General features: G+C 48.1%; 1 protein-coding gene across 1 annotated transcript in view; it reads right to left on the bottom strand.

The window, feature by feature from the left end:
* The window catches only part of snap91a (synaptosome associated protein 91a), a 48,103-nt gene extending 31,824 nt beyond the window's left edge, over positions 1-16,279 (bottom strand). The window contains exon 1 of the mRNA XM_066652289.1: positions 16,150-16,279. Within this exon, the coding sequence (XP_066508386.1) occupies positions 16,150-16,279 (130 nt within the window). The remainder of the gene's footprint in view (positions 1-16,149) is intronic.
* Between the last annotated feature and the right edge of the window lie 804 nt (positions 16,280-17,083).

Below are 17,083 nucleotides of genomic sequence, written 5' to 3'. Positions count from 1 at the left end.
CGTGGGTTTCCTCCAGGTGACTGTCTGTGAGGAGTGTGGTGTGTTCTCCCTGTGTTTGCGTGGGTTTCCTCAGGGTGACTGTCTGTGAGGAGTGTGGTGTGTTCTCCCTGTGTCTGTGTGGGTTTCCTCCAGGTGACTGTCTGTGAGGAGTGTGTTGTGTTCTCTCTGTGTCTGCGTGGGTTTCCTCAGGGTGACTGTCTGTGAGGAGTGTGGTGTGTTCTCCCTCTGTCTGCGTGGGTTTCCTCCTGGTGACTGTCTGTGAGGAGTGTGGTGTGTTCTCCCTGTGTCTGCGTGGGTTTCCTCCGGGTGACTGTCTGTGAGTAGTGTGGTGTGTTCTCCCTGTGTCTGCGTGGGTTTCCTCCGGGTGACTGTCTGTGAGGAGTGTGGTGTGATCTCCATGTGTCTGTGTGGGTTTCCTCCAGGTGACTGTCTGTGAGGAGTGTGGTGTGTTCTCCCTGTGTCTGCGTGGGTTTCCTCCGGGTGACTGTCTGTGAGGAGTGTGGTGTGTTCTCCCTATGTTTGCGTGGGTTTCCTCAGGGGGACTGTCTGTGAGGAGTGTGGTGTGTTCTCTCTGTGTCTGTATGTGTTTCCTCTGGGTGACTGTCTGTGAGGAGTGTGGTGTGTTCTCCCTGTGTCTGTGTGGGTTTTCTCCAGGTGACTGTCTGTGAGGAGTGTGATGTGTTCTCCCTCTGTCTGCGTGGGTTTCCTCCGGGTGACTATCTGTGAGGAGTGTGGTGTGTTCTCCCTCTGTCTGCGTGGGTTTCCTCCGGGTGACTGTCTGTGAGGAGTGTGGTGTGTTCTTCCTGTGTCTGCGTGGGTTTCCTCCGGGTGACTGTCTGTGAGGAGTGTGGTGTGTTCTCCATGTGTCTGTGTGGGTTTCCTCCAGGTGACTGTCTGTGAGGAGTGTGGTGTGTTCTTCCTGTGTCTGCGTGGGTTTCCTCTGGGTGACTGTCTGTGAGGAGTGTGGTGTGTTCTCTCTGTGTCTGCGTGGGTTTCCTCAGGGTGACTGTCTGTGAGGAGTGTGGTGTGTTCTCCCTCTGTCTGCGTGGGTTTCCTCCGGGTGACTGTCTGTGAGGAGTGTGGTGTGTTCTCCCTGTGTCTGCGTGGGTTTCCTCCAGGTGACTGTCTGTGAGGAGTGTGGTGTGTTCTCCCTGTGTCTGCGTGGGTTTCCTCCGGGTGACTGTCTGTGAGGAGTGTGGTGTGTTCTCCCTGTGTCTCCGTGGGTTTCCTCCGGGTGACTGTCTGTGAGGAGTGTGGTGTGTTCTCTCTGTGTCTGTATGGGTTTCCTCCAGGTGACTGTCTGTGAGGAGTGTGGTGTGTTCTCCCTGTGTCTGCGTGGGTTTCCTCCGGGTGACTGTCTGTGAGGAGTGTGGTGTGTTCTCCCTGTGTCTGCGTGGGTTTCCTCCGGGTGACTGTCTGTGAGTAGTGTGGTGTGTTCTCACTGTGTCTGCGTGGGTTTCCTCAGGGTGACTGTCTGTGAGGAGTGTGGTGTGTTCTCACTGTGTCTGCGTGGGTTTCCTCCGGGTGACTGTCTGTGAGGAGTGTGGTGTGTTCTCCCTGTGTCTGCGTGGGTTTCCTCCGGGTGACTGTCTGTGAGGAGTGTGGTGTGTTCTCACTGTGTCTGCGTGGGTTTCCTCAGGGTGACTGTCTGTGAGGAGTGTGGTGTGTTCTCTCTGTGTCTGCGTGGGTTTCCCCAGGATGACTGTCTGTGAGGAGTGTGGTGTGTTCTCCCTGTGTCTGCGTGGGTTTCCTCCGGGTGACTGTCTGTGAGGAGTGTGGTGTGTTCTCCCTGTGTCTGCGTGGGTTTCCTCCGGGTGACTGTCTGTGAGGAGTGTGGTGTGTTCTCCCTGTGTCTGCGTGGGTTTCCTCCGGGTGACTGTCTGTGAGGAGTGTGGTGTGTTCTCTCTGTGTCTGCGTGGGTTTCCTCCAGGTGACTGTCTGTGAGGAGTGTGGTGTGTTCTCTCTGTGTCTGCGTGGGTTTCCTCAGGGTGACTGTCTGTGAGGAGTGTGGTGTGTTCTCCCTCTGTCTGCGTGGGTTTCCTCCGGGTGACTGTCTGTGAGTAGTGTGGTGTGTTCTCCCTGTGTCTGCGTGGGTTTCCTCCGGGTGACTGTCTGTGAGGAGTGTGGTGTGTTCTCCCTGTGTCTGTGTGGGTTTTCTCCAGGTGACTGTCTATGAGGAGTGTGGTGTGTTCTCCCTGTGTCTGTGTGGGTTTCCTCAGGGTGACTGTCTGTGAGGAGTGTGGTGTGTTCTCCCTCTGTCTGCGTGGGTTTCCTCCGGGTGACTGTCTGTGAGGAGTGTGGTGTGTTCTCCCTCTGTCTGCGTGGGTTTCCTCCGGGTGACTGTCTGTGAGGAGTGTGGTGTGTTCTCTCTGTGTCTGTGTGGGTTTCCTCCGGGTGACTGTCTGTGAGGAGTGTGGTGTGTTCTCTCTGTGTCTGTGTGGGTTTCCTCCGGGTGACTGTCTGTGAGGAGTGTGGTGTGTTCTCCCTGTGTCTGTGTGGGTTTCCTCCAGGTGACTGTCTGTGAGGAGTGTGGTGTGTTCTTCCTGTGTCTGCGTGGGTTTCCTCTGGGTGACTGTCTGTGAGGAGTGTGGTGTGTTCTCCCTGTGTCTGCGTGGGTTTCCTCAGGGTGACTGTCTGTGAGGAGTGTGGTGTGTTCTCCCTCTGTCTGCGTGGGTTTCCTCCAGGTGACTGTCTGTGAGGAGTGTGGTGTGTTCTCCCTGTGTCTGCGTGGGTTTCCTCAGGGTGACTGTCTGTGAGGAGTGTGGTGTGTTCTCCCTGTGTCTGTGTGGGTTTCCTCCAGGTGACTGTCTGTGAGGAGTGTGTTGTGTTCTCTCTGTGTCTGCGTGGGTTTCCTCAGGGTGACTGTCTGTGAGGAGTGTGGTGTGTTCTCCCTCTGTCTGCGTGGGTTTCCTCCTGGTGACTGTCTGTGAGGAGTGTGGTGTGTTCTCCCTGTGTCTGCGTGGGTTTCCTCCGGGTGACTGTCTGTGAGTAGTGTGGTGTGTTCTCCCTGTGTCTGCGTGGGTTTCCTCCGGGTGACTGTCTGTGAGGAGTGTGGTGTGATCTCCATGTGTCTGTGTGGGTTTCCTCCAGGTGACTGTCTGTGAGGAGTGTGGTGTGTTCTCCCTGTGTCTGCGTGGGTTTCCTCCGGGTGACTGTCTGTGAGGAGTGTGGTGTGTTCTCCCTATGTTTGCGTGGGTTTCTTCAGGGGGACTGTCTGTGAGGAGTGTGGTGTGTTCTCTCTGTGTCTGTATGTGTTTCCTCTGGGTGACTGTCTGTGAGGAGTGTGGTGTGTTCTCCCTGTGTCTGTGTGGGTTTTCTCCAGGTGACTGTCTGTGAGGAGTGTGATGTGTTCTCCCTCTGTCTGCGTGGGTTTCCTCCGGGTGACTATCTGTGAGGAGTGTGGTGTGTTCCCCCTCTGTCTGCGTGGGTTTCCTCCGGGTGACTGTCTGTGAGGAGTGTGGTGTGTTCTTCCTGTGTCTGCGTGGGTTTCCTCCGGGTGACTGTCTGTGAGGAGTGTGGTGTGTTCTCCATGTGTCTGTGTGGGTTTCCTCCAGGTGACTGTCTGTGAGGAGTGTGGTGTGTTCTTCCTGTGTCTGCGTGGGTTTCCTCTGGGTGACTGTCTGTGAGGAGTGTGGTGTGTTCTCTCTGTGTCTGCGTGGGTTTCCTCAGGGTGACTGTCTGTGAGGAGTGTGGTGTGTTCTCCCTCTGTCTGCGTGCGTTTCCTCCGGGTGACTGTCTGTGAGGAGTGTGGTGTGTTCTCCCTGTGTCTGCGTGGGTTTCCTCCAGGTGACTGTCTGTGAGGAGTGTGGTGTGTTCTCTCTGTGTCTGCGTGGGTTTCCTCAGGGTGACTGTCTGTGAGGAGTGTGGTGTGTTCTCCCTCTGTCTGCGTGGGTTTCCTCCGGGTGACTGTCTGTGAGGAGTGTGGTGTGTTCTCTCTGTGTCTGCGTGGGTTTCCTCCAGGTGACTGTCTGTGAGGAGTGTGGTGTGTTCTCTCTGTGTCTGCGTGGGTTTCCTCAGGGTGACTGTCTGTGAGGAGTGTGGTGTGTTCTCCCTCTGTCTGCGTGGGTTTCCTCCGGGTGACTGTCTGTGAGGAGTGTGGTGTGTTCTCTCTGTGTCTGCGTGGGTTTCCTCCGGGTGACTGTCTGTAAGTAGTGTGGTGTGTTCTCCCTGTGTCTGCGTGGGTTTCCTCCGGGTGACTGTCTGTGAGGAGTGTGGTGTGTTCTCCCTGTGTCTGTGTGGGTTTTCTCCAGGTGACTGTCTATGAGGAGTGTGGTGTGTTCTCCCTGTGTCTGTGTGGGTTTCCTCAGGGTGACTGTCTGTGAGGAGTGTGGTGTGTTCTCCCTCTGTCTGCGTGGGTTTCCTCCGGGTGACTGTCTGTGAGGAGTGTGGTGTGTTCTCCCTCTGTCTGCGTGGGTTTCCTCCGGGTGACTGTCTGTGAGGAGTGTGGTGTGTTCTCTCTGTGTCTGTGTGGGTTTCCTCCGGGTGACTGTCTGTGAGGAGTGTGGTGTGTTCTCTCTGTGTCTGTGTGGGTTTCCTCCGGGTGACTGTCTGTGAGGAGTGTGGTGTGTTCTCTCTGTGTCTGTGTGGGTTTCCTCCGGGTGACTGTCTGTGAGGAGTGTGGTGTGTTCTCCCTCTGTCTGCATGGGTTTCCTCCGGGTGACTGTCTGTGAGGAGTGTGGTGTGTTCTCCCTGTGTCTGTGTGGGTTTCCTCCGGGTGACTGTCTGTGAGGAGTGTGGTGTGTTCTCTCTGTGTCTGCGTGGGTTTCCTCCGGGTGACTGTCTGTGAGTAGTGTGGTGTGTTCTCCCTGTGTCTGCGTGGGTTTCCACCGGGTGACTGTCTGTGAGGAGTGTGGTGTGTTCTTCCTGTGTCTGCGTGGGTTTCCTCCGGGTGACTGTCTGTGAGGAGTGTGGTGTGTTCTCCATGTGTCTGTGTGGGTTTCCTCCAGGTGACTGTCTGTGAGGAGTGTGGTGTGTTCTCCCTGTGTCTGCGTGGGTTTCCTCCGGGTGACTGTCTGTGAGGAGTGTGGTGTGTTCTCCCTGTGTCTGCGTGGGTTTCCTCCGGGTGACTGTCTGTGAGGAGTGTGGTGTGTTCTCCCTGTGTCTGTGTGGGTTTCCTCCAGGTGACTGTCTGTGAGGAGTGTGGTGTGTTCTTCCTGTGTCTGCGTGGGTTTCCTCTGGGTGACTGTCTGTGAGGAGTGTGGTGTGTTCTCCCTGTGTCTGCGTGGGTTTCCTCAGGGTGACTGTCTGTGAGGAGTGTGGTGTGTTCTCCCTCTGTCTGCGTGGGTTTCCTCCAGGTGACTGTCTGTGAGGAGTGTGGTGTGTTCTCCCTGTGTCTGCGTGGGTTTCCTCAGGGTGACTGTCTGTGAGGAGTGTGGTGTGTTCTCCCTGTGTCTGTGTGGGTTTCCTCCAGGTGACTGTCTGTGAGGAGTGTGTTGTGTTCTCTCTGTGTCTGCGTGGGTTTCCTCAGGGTGACTGTCTGTGAGGAGTGTGGTGTGTTCTCCCTCTGTCTGCGTGGGTTTCCTCCTGGTGACTGTCTGTGAGGAGTGTGGTGTGTTCTCCCTGTGTCTGCGTGGGTTTCCTCCGGGTGACTGTCTGTGAGTAGTGTGGTGTGTTCTCCCTGTGTCTGCGTCGGTTTCCTCCGGGTGACTGTCTGTGAGGAGTGTGGTGTGTTCTCCATGTGTCTGTGTGGGTTTCCTCCAGGTGACTGTCTGTGAGGAGTGTGGTGTGTTCTCCCTGTGTCTGCGTGGGTTTCCTCCGGGTGACTGTCTGTGAGGAGTGTGGTGTGTTCTCCCTATGTTTGCGTGGGTTTCCTCAGGGGGACTGTCTGTGAGGAGTGTGGTGTGTTCTCTCTGTGTCTGTATGTGTTTCCTCTGGGTGACTGTCTGTGAGGAGTGTGGTGTGTTCTCCCTGTGTCTGTGTGGGTTTTCTCCAGGTGACTGTCTGTGAGGAGTGTGGTGTGTTCTCCCTCTGTCTGCGTGGGTTTCCTCCGGGTGACTATCTGTGAGGAGTGTGGTGTGTTCTCCCTCTGTCTGCGTGGGTTTCCTCCGGGTGACTGTCTGTGAGGAGTGTGGTGTGTTCTTCCTGTGTCTGCGTGGGTTTCCTCCGGGTGACTGTCTGTGAGGAGTGTGGTGTGTTCTCCATGTGTCTGTGTGGGTTTCCTCCAGGTGACTGTCTGTGAGGAGTGTGGTGTGTTCTCTCTGTGTCTGTATGTGTTTCCTCCGGGTGACTGTCTGTGAGGAGTGTGGTGTGTTCTCCCTGTGTCTGTGTGGGTTTTCTCCAGGTGACTGTCTATGAGGAGTGTGGTGTGTTCTCCCTGTGTCTGTGTGGGTTTCCTCAGGGTGACTGTCTGTGAGGAGTGTGGTGTGTTCTCCCTCTGTCTGCGTGGGTTTCCTCCGGGTGACTGTCTGTGAGGAGTGTGGTGTGTTCTCCCTCTGTCTGCGTGGGTTTCCTCCGGGTGACTGTCTGTGAGGAGTGTGGTGTGTTCTCTCTGTGTCTGTGTGGGTTTCCTCCGGGTGACTGTCTGTGAGGAGTGTGGTGTGTTCTCTCTGTGTCTGTGTGGGTTTCCTCCGGGTGACTGTCTGTGAGGAGTGTGGTGTGTTCTCTCTGTGTCTGTGTGGGTTTCCTCCGGGTGACTGTCTGTGAGGAGTGTGGTGTGTTCTCCCTCTGTCTGCGTGGGTTTCCTCCGGGTGACTGTCTGTGAGGAGTGTGGTGTGTTCTCTCTGTGTCTGTGTGGGTTTCCTCCGGGTGACTGTCTGTGAGGAGTGTGGTGTGTTCTCTCTGTGTCTGTGTGGGTTTCCTCCGGGTGACTGTCTGTGAGGAGTGTGGTGTGTTCTCCCTGTGTCTGTGTGGGTTTCCTCCGGGTGACTGTCTGTGAGGAGTGTGGTGTGTTCTCCCTGTGTCTGTGTGGGTTTCCTCAGGGTGACTGACTGTGAGGAGGGTGGGTAAGAGCTTACAGACAATGAATGAACAATAGCAAGAAGAGCAGAAAAATTGCTACGTCTCATTGATTTGACCTTGGATGATCTGCAGTATCTGTATATCTGTTAATCTGTATATCCTCTGCTTTAATGAGCTAACACTGCCCTAACTAATAGCCGAGCTGGTTGAGGAAATTAATGTGTGTACACACCCACACACACACACACACACACACTCTCTCTCTCTCTCTCTGACTCGCACTGACCCTTTAACACACACAAACAAGGGGGGCTGGGTCAGTGTGTGTGTTTGTCAGAAAGAAAAAGAGACACAATGGAAATAATAAGAAATTATAGTTCAGAACAATGTTAAAGATGGAGATATGTTTTGTTCCAACAGTGATGTCAGCCATGGTCTTGGGGAATTTTTCTTTTTGTATTTGAGATGTAGACATTACTCACAGCATGTTGACCTGCTACTGTTATTGTGCCATTTTGTTCCACACACACACACACACACACATACAGCATGTTACATAATGTGAGCTGCTGAACCGAGTGCTGTCTCTCCTTGGGGGCTCTTCACCATCATCATCATCATCATCATCATCATCGAGAGAGAGAGAGAGAGAGAGAGAGAGAGAGAGAGAGAGAGAGAACCTCCTGACCTTCGACTGTCCCCTTCATCTCAATAAGAGCTCTCTGCTGGCAGCCGATGAAAACGGCCAATAGGGAGCACTTACATATCAGCTCTCACCAAACCAAGAAAAATTCAATTATCTGATTTATTGAGCTGTTCATAACCCACTGCAAATTTTTTAAAAACTCTCCTCAATATCTGTAATTCCTCTTTAATATCGCTGTAGTTTCTCCTTAATATCTCTGAAATGTTTCCTAATTCCTCTGTAATTTCTCTTTAACATCTCTAAACACATGGGTCTTGTTAAAATCTTTGAAGTTCTTCCTTGATGTGTCTGTAGTTTCTCTTTAATACCTCTGTAGTTCTTCCTTAATGTCTCTGAGTGGTTCCTCTTTGATATCTCAGTAGTTCCTCATTAAAATATCTGTAGTTTCTCTTGAACAATGTTTCTAACAAAACTATGAGCCCAGGATCCTCACTTGTGTCTCTTCTTGATTTTAAGTGGAGATCTCAGTAGAGTCTCACACTAGGCTCAACTTATAACACTCATTGACTGATTCTCAACCAACTTCTCGGTAACAAATGTATAATAATAAACTGAGAGTTAGCATACGGTGCTACAGACACAGCTGCGACACACCCTCACCTTCAGTGCTTTAACAGAAGGTGGAACCGCACTGTTCAAAGCTTTTCTTGCTCTAGCAAACCTGATTCAGCTCACTACGGGCCGGATAATTAGCTGATGTGATGAATCAGGCGACTTTGAAGAGAGAACAGACCAATAAAGACACAGCCAACCCTCAATAGGCTTCAGTCTGGAGTTTAAAAGTGCATGTGTACAACATTTCACAAAGCACTTCTTCTGAAATAAAGGGTATTAATAGGTAGTTTGTTCCTATTTTGCTGCAGTAACAGTGTCTGCTCTGTAAAGGCTTTAGATGCTGGAACATTTCTCTCAGGATTTGATGACATTCAGCCAGATGCTAATGTTGGTTTATTAGTTCTGTATCACCAATACAAGTCAACTCTATCCAAGTATACTGGCTGGAGCTTCATCACCCCAAAGAAGATATTTCCTTGCTCCACAGCCCCAAGCTTGGCACTGTGCATGGTGACCATTGGTGGGCAGCTGCTTCAGAGCTTATCGTCGCTGTCCAATTAAAAACAAGCATCTCCTTATTTGTGGATTTTTACTTTACTGTCATTTGAACACAGGAGCTGTCCTTGATAATTCAATGATGAATGGACCAATAGGAATGCTTCCACTAATTATTTAGAAGGTTTGGTCATTCATCGGTAAAATAACGGTTTGAGAGATACATTATTTTAATAATGGACAGCGATGATATGGTTTTCTATTTTAGTGAATGTAACAGGTGCAGCTTAAAGCAGGTGAATTTACTCATTGTAAGAGTTGTCAACAAACTCGACTCTATGAAACTGAAATCTTTAAATTCATCTCTTCACATATCGTCCGACATCTTAGATGCAAAGTACCTGGTGGAAATGGTATCCCACTTACTCACATTTCATAACATTCTCCAGAAGTACTCAGTCTAAGTGACTTCATTATTGACATCCACTCTTTATTAGAGCTGATAGCTCCTTGGTTAACCCCTTTGTGTTTATTATTACTCTAATGTGTAAGCTGTAATCAATTCCAGTAACTGATAATCAATGCAGTGGGAACGCCACCATGTTTTTACACTCCTGAGACTGTAAATCTAAATCAGAGTGTGAGAGCACAGCAGCACTGATTCATACACACCCAGCATTTATCAAACCAATGAATAATTCACACACTCACACACACATGCACCCCCCCCCCCCCCACACACACACACACTTGCACATACACAGATACAGAATCCCACGGATCTCATATTTCACAAAGCCACAGGAACACTTACGCTCACAGCCTGAATAAGCAACAAACTAACAGCTGTCATAAGACACAGACACACACACACACACAATGGTAGTAATTGCAGTTGTTGTCAGGGCGGTTGGGAGCAGTATCAGCCAGAGCAGCTGGGCTCAAAAAAGCACACTCTCTATGTGCTAGACTAAAACACACACACACACACACACAAACACCCAAAACATAGATAGAAAATAGGAGAGACTCCTTCACCATGAACAAATTCTCTGTGTACATAGATGCCTGTATCAGCACATGCTGTGATTCCATGCTCTATTTCTAAATCTTCACCTGAGGCAGGATACAGCAGTGGGGGTGCATCATAGCTATGACATCACAAACCAAAAGGAAAAAAAAATATATATATATATATATATATGCACACACGCACATTTGCACAGACACAGTGTCACATTAGACACATACAGAATGTAACCAACCCTATAAAACATGATTACATCACCCTGAATCCACAGGATTATCACCCTCATCATCACAACATCATCATATCTTTAACATCTCTATCAGCATAACACACACACACACACACACACACACACACACACACAAACCATCCCAAACAACAGCAGCTCAGGAGTCAAACTCATACTCATTATATAAATACTGTTATTGTTTTGGTTGTGATGTCACAGCTGAAGTGTGTTTGGCTGCTTCTGATTGGTTGATCCTATCTACAGGTCATTCACAAGCTCTGTGCTATTGGTTAAATTTCCACAAAACATTAAACTTGTTACAATAGGGTTAATACAGCAGGGTATTAAATAATTACTTATGTTTAAGAACTAAATCAAATGAAAAGTGATTGAACATTTCACCCGAAATAAGTTTGTGAATTGCTATGTGTTTTTTGAACACTGAAAAACCTGCAAATTACCACTTTGCATCTCTAGAGCCTCCCAGAGCCAAAAACAAAACAAAATAATAGCCATAAAACGAGTGTGAAACAGACATGTACAAAAGGCTGTTTCCACGGCAACCGCAGCACTTCCTCTGGAGAGCAGGTCCCCGTTTGTTTAAGCACTTGTTCAAGCAAAACGTGTAATTAAGCTGTTCTTTCACACATACACACACACACAGGGGCAACACACACACACAAACACACCAGCTGGAAAGGAAACAGGTCAGTGTGTAACAGCAAGAATTACCATGTGATGGCATAAACATAAGCAGCTATATTAGCACCCCAGTCAAATGTCGACCACACTTTAACCTTCCAGTTTGGGCCTAGACTCGGTGTTGAAACACTGCTGTGAGGACTTCCAGGCATTCAGCCACAAAAACTAAGCTACGGGATGGACATCCACTGCTCCACAGTCCAACACTGAAGTCCACACACTTGACATTCAGCATCATGAAGCTGCTCCAGCACTGTGTCTGAATGGTTGTATCAAAGTAGCTGAATTCATCATTATTAGTGGTGTCTACAAACTTTCCGATGTGAAATGTATTTCTGGTGAGACCTAGGAGCAGCTGGGTTTTTTTTACAGTGCGTTATAAACCAAGAGACCCCACTGAAATGACTGATTACATGGAGAGTACCCCAACTCCTGAGGTAGAGAGCCCTTAAAGATACTCTCAGTATCACAGATTCAGAAGTATCTTTATGCTGGAACGTAAACATTACGTTGTTTCTTCACTCTCACTCTCAGAGGTGTAACGGGACACCACGAATAAAGAGACAGATAACATCATCCGTCATGAAACATTGAGCCTGGCATTTAACACTAATTGCATGCTAATATAAGCATGCTGAGCCTCCATGCATTAATATTACCCTAGATTAATTTACAAGGCGACTTGATTGCACCGCAAGCCACACAGCGCCACTGTCTTTCAGGCCTTGGGTTCAATTCTCACCTCAGGTCACTGGTGAGGGTGCAGAGTTATGCCAGGCCACTCCCAGCATAGCTCTATAGTTCTATAGCCCTATAGGAGAGAGACATATGCACCTCGTATGTTTGTGTTGTATGAGAATCCACTGTCCACTGTCCAGGTGACCCCCTGATCCTGTGTTGTGGGCCAGGGCCGTGTGCAGGGCTTTCCCGAGCCTCTGTGAGTGGTTTGCCAGCTCAATAAACAGCCCAATGTCCTCATCTCATGTTGACACTTTCCCTACAATGTATTTATCAACACATAGAATATATTAAATCACCAATGAGAGCAAAACACATTCTGCTACAAAATAATGTGATGATCCTTTATCAGAAGTCACTTTTAAACCAAATAAAGCATTGTCAGAACTATACGAATATGCTGAATACTTAAAAGATAATAAACAGCTTAAGTGCTGTTGGTTTTGCTTGTGTTTATTTGTGTGTGAGCATTATTTCACTTCACATGAATGAAGAATTAAAAGCTTCTGTATTTATAGTCCTCTCCCTGGAGCAGAAAACTAAACTACCCATAATCCCACAGAGCAGAGAGCAGAGAGAGAGAGAGAGAGAGAGAGAGAGAGAGAGAGGTATATGTTATATGAATGTTACTGTTCACTGCAGTAACGCCTTGTACTCTTCTAGAAAGGCTTTACAATGCCTTTGATGGCAGCCACGAGGACATTAATAAGGTCAGGGACTGGTGCTAGAAGATTTGCCCTCCCACTCACCCCAAGATATTGGCTGGAGCTCTATCATTCCAAAGAACACAGTTCCACTGTCCCACAGGCCAGCGCCTCAGGGTTTTATACCTATCTAGCCAACACCTGGCATTGAACTAGGTGACCTGTGTGACATACAGAGCCTAATATGAATTTACAGCCAGGTCTGACTGCACTGCTAGGTGTGCCCTGCTCTCCCTCTGTAGATTAGAGCCCCTGGGAGCCCTGCTCTGAGCCTAGCTGATTACACAGGAAACACAACCCCCGCTGCATTATTGATGTCACTGTGTGTGCGTGTGCGTGTGTGTGTGTGTGTGTGTGTGTGTGATACCAGCGTTGCCTAATAAAACTCTGAAGAAGCACTTTGGACATCTGGGCAATGAATGATCACAAAAGCACATCTTCCCCATTCAGTCTCCTAAAAGTGAATCTCTCTCTCTCTCTCTCTCTCTCTCTCTCTCTGTGTGTGTGTGTGAGTGTGTGTGTGTATATTGCATAACCCATATTCATATTGACTGAGTGAAGCATGATTTCAAATGCTCTCTGGTAAAGTAAATGAAGCAGGATTTATCAAATTTAAACAAATGATTACTTATTTTATTATTATTATTATGTTAAGCAGCATATAACAGAGAAATGTAATGTACCTCTCTCTCTCTCTCTCCCTCTCTCTTTCTTGCTCTCTCTCTCACACACACACACACACACACACAAACTTCAAGGACACTGTGACCTCTGGGAGGGGGCTATGGAGGAGGGGATGACAAGTGAACAGAACAGGAATGTGTGTGGTCTCCTCTCTCTCTCTCTCTCTCTCTGTGTGTGTGAGTGTGTGTGTGTGTGTGTGTGTGTGTGTGTGTGTGTGTGTGTGACAATGTATCTCTCTCCATGGTGCTGAAAGCTCTTCACTGTTCACTACTCCCGCTCTAACAATAACAGCCTCACTCCCATACCATGATATCAGTGGAGAGAGACACAGAGAGAGAGAGTGAGAGAGTGTATGTGTGTGTGGTGTGTGTGTGTGTGTGTGTGTGTGAGAGAGAGAGAGAGAGAGAGAGAGAGAGAGAGAGAGAGAGAGAGAGAGAGAAAATGAGCACAAGAATGAGAGAGACATCATGTGTGTTACTGGGTTAAATGTCCACACATAGATGAGGTTATAATGAAGCATGCAGCTCTTTTGAATTGGAAACACATCTCCATCATAAAGGACTGAAGAGCACTGGGATTTGTTATTGTTTGTTTGAATATGACGAGCCTGTGTGTGTCCATTAGTGTCCTGCTGGGAGCTCAAGCCTCTACCTGCTGTTCTCCTCAAGACAGACACCAAGAAACGCTCAGCTCTAAAATGCCTGCCTCTGCCCTGTGACAACGATAACGGCCTGGACAGCTTCCCTCAACAGCAGATGAATCATAGCACTCACTCATTTAAACACTGTATAAAGGGTTGCAAAATTCAACTCAAACAAAGATGGCTGCAATCAACTCTGAAACATCTCGGCACTGTATAAAAGTGTGAGGGTCTGATGAGTCAGCAGTTCATCAAAGAGACTGCTGACACACAGTGGGTCACCAGCTTGGGTGTGTGTGTGTGTGTGCGCACATGTGTGTGTGTGTGGGCTAGAGAGTGTAATTAAACCTCATGCTGAACTGTACACGCAATATCACATTGATTAAGTGTGTGAATACGTGGCTGTGACACCCCGCTCTCTGCTCTATATCCTTTAGGCCACAAATAAATAAAGAAAACTCAGTGCCGAGTTCAAAGCCCAGTGCAGCGTTGTTATTCCTCTACAGCTTTATTGACATGGGCTCATTATCTCTGGGCCACAGAGTGGTCACTTGTCACAGGGCAAGGTTTTTCATGACGCTGGGTACTGCCTTTTATTTGGGATGGAACCCAGTGTAAATATTGGGCTGGTACTAAACGGGAAAAAATAATCCCATTCAGTTCTCAAGAAATCTAGCCTTTAATAGCCTTAAACAGCAAAAATCTAAGCAGGTAATTACACTTACACTCATTTCCAAGAGGAAATAAAATGACATTGCAGTGCTACTATTCTTTGTGCAGTTTTGGCTGGAAACTAACGTAGGGTTTAGAGATTAGGGGACTTTGTTGTATATAGTGCTCCAGCATAGGGAACTGGGGTTAAGAGACTGTTTTCGCTCACTACAATAGTGCACCTGATATTACTGAGTAGAGAACCGTGCTTAGGAGATAATTACAGGCTCAACTTTGGCGACTCTTCTAGTATGAATTAATCCTACTTAAGATACCGCTAGCCTCCTAATGGAGAAGGGTTCGGACTCTACACACGCCTCACTGGACAGAGACACAGGCTGACCTCAGAAGTGGAACTAATGAAGGAGCTGCTGGAGAATCTGATCATAGCAACCCTACATTTCTACAAATACAGACTCCAGGGGAAAGAGGAACTCAGAAGAAGACACCTGAAATCTCGTGTGTTGTTCATTATAATACATTACTTTCTTTCTATGAAAACTATTAGACTTTACAGTGATCTATTTATAACTGAAGGGCTTCACTAAAATGAGCATCTAAAATTAAATCTTTCAAACAAGCTCCCACTACACAGGAATGGAGCAATCCGTGTGTGTGTGTGTGTGTGTGTGTGTGTGTGTGTGCACTATTTCTGGTTAGATTTGTTACAGTACCAGCATTTCCAGAAGTGCTACTCCATTTCGTCTGCATCCACAAGCTAAAAATAAATCATGCACAGATATGGATAAAAACAAATTCAGAATATGGTCTAAAGGCTGTGTCCTTACATCACAAACCAAAGAAACCAATCCCATCAGTTGGCGAGGGTGTGCCTTTCGAGCTGCAGGTAAGTGGAGCTAGAGGCAGGGAGTAATTGATCTATCTTCACACTCTGAATGAAAGTGAAGGTGTGCAGAGCTACATCTAAACATTTGAGGAATTTTTCTTAGAGACAAATTTTTAATATGCCACTGACAAACAGAGGTGAGTTCAAAACCAAAAGTAGTCTCCAAAAGAAAGCCATTTTGACAGACTGCAATACTGCACAGGAAGTGTAGGGGGCGACATGGCTTTTGATATTTTTTTTGGCAATAATAAATAATAAAGACAGATTGTTTTGATTAATCAATTGTTCAAATAATAGACAATAATTTGATTAAAGAAATGATAGCTGCGGCACTAGCATACATTTTTTCAATGGACACTAAGAGCAGTGACATCCAAATAAAGCTCCAGTCGCATCCAGTAAATAGCAGTCAATCACACACACACACACACACACACAGCATGGAGGGCAGCCATGTTCTCTGCAGTTCTCAGTGTGTGTGGAGACTGACACACACACACACATTATGAAAGTGTCTCAGATCTACACAGTAGCCACCAGCCCAAACACAGGCCATCAGCATCTCATCGTCTCTTAGCTCTCAATCACACACCAGTGACCTACATACATATGTGTGCGTGTGTGTGTGTGTGTGTGTAAGCAAGCAGGCCACAGTAGTAAACCCACTTCCCAGATAAATTATGTGCATGTCATCATGTGTATATATATATATATATACCCACACACACACACACATATATATATAAATGATATTATGTAATGTATATTATATTCGTTAATAAGTCTTAATGGCCACTAATTTTTGAAATATTGATCAGCCAGATGATTTGTTGTATTAATAACAATGCATTTATCATATATATTAATAAATCTATGTGTTACTGTCCAGTGATGCAGTGTTTCCCATGTTTCTACAACATTAACACTAAGTGGGGAAGATTTCTGTGAGATTAGATGTCATTCAGCCTTCAGTTCTTTAGTGAGGCCATTGGATGATTAGTTCTGGATCACTAACGCCACTCCAGCTCATTCCAGAGACAACGGATGGAGCTCCATCATTCCTGAAAAGGCAGAGGACTTTAAGCCCCTCTAGCCAAACCCTTGCATTGGGCCTGTCCATAACGGGTGCACCTACAGGTGAATAGGAAGAGCGCTTGTACCTACACGTACATGTATATCTGATCCCCAGCCTCCCCATTAAAGGCACTTACACTCCAGGTGTTTCTTCTTGGGTCCCATCACCTCGTGGGTGGTGGCCTTGCACACGGCTCTGGCCACCTCAGAGCCAGTCAGGCTGTACTGCGCCGCGGCGATGCGGTCTGTCAGGGTCTGGCCGGACATCTCGAGCCTTCAGTGTGTGCACCACGGCACCAGCACGCGTTTATCCTGCTGTCCTGGTGTCCTGCTGTGCTGCAGGGGGCAGAGAGGGGGGAAGGGGGGTTGGGGATGGGGACAGGGGCTAACCCTTAAGCTTCTGATAATGGTCAGTAATGGTCAGAGGTTTTTTTCTCCTTTCCAAAGCCAAAAGAATAGAGTGACTCTTTTTTTGGTTTGGTCCAGTATGGTCCTGTCTACGGTGCTGATGCTGATGCTGAGGAAGAGCGTGCGGATGATGCTATTATCACCCTCCTCCACCTCCTCCTCTTCCTTCCCTTTTTCCTTCTATCCTTCCTCCTTCCTCCTCCCTCCTCTTCCTCACCACCGCTCCTCTCCCATCCACAGCCGCGGACACTCCTCACTGATGGACGCTGAGAGGACGGCGCCTTCTCTCCTTTATTTCTTTTCTTTTATTCCTCCTCTCCTTCTTTCTCCTTTCTGCGTCTCTCGCTCTCTGCCCTCTCGCTCCTCCTCCTCTTGCGCGCATGCGTCACGCGCCGCGCGTCATCAGCAGACCCGAGTGCGTCTCATTTTGTGCGTGAATGTTTTTTTTTTATTTCAACCACCCGTATTCAGACAGACGTGATTGGCCAGTAGGATCACTATCTGCGCCAGGATTGGATGAAAAGATTCGTTCTGAGCTAGGATTGGTTACCCTGGCTATCCCAGTGCTATGATTGGTTGAAATGAGCTTTATGTGTTATGGTCGGTTCGAATATTCCTTCTTGTTTGATAATTGGCTAAAGTCACATTTGCTGTGCCAGGATT

This window comes from Hoplias malabaricus, chromosome X1, assembly GCF_029633855.1.
Source record: "Hoplias malabaricus isolate fHopMal1 chromosome X1, fHopMal1.hap1, whole genome shotgun sequence".
NCBI lineage: Eukaryota > Metazoa > Chordata > Actinopteri > Characiformes > Erythrinidae > Hoplias > Hoplias malabaricus.
The sequence above is the reverse complement of the archived record's forward strand: the minus strand, read 5'-3'. Positions and strand labels throughout refer to the sequence as shown.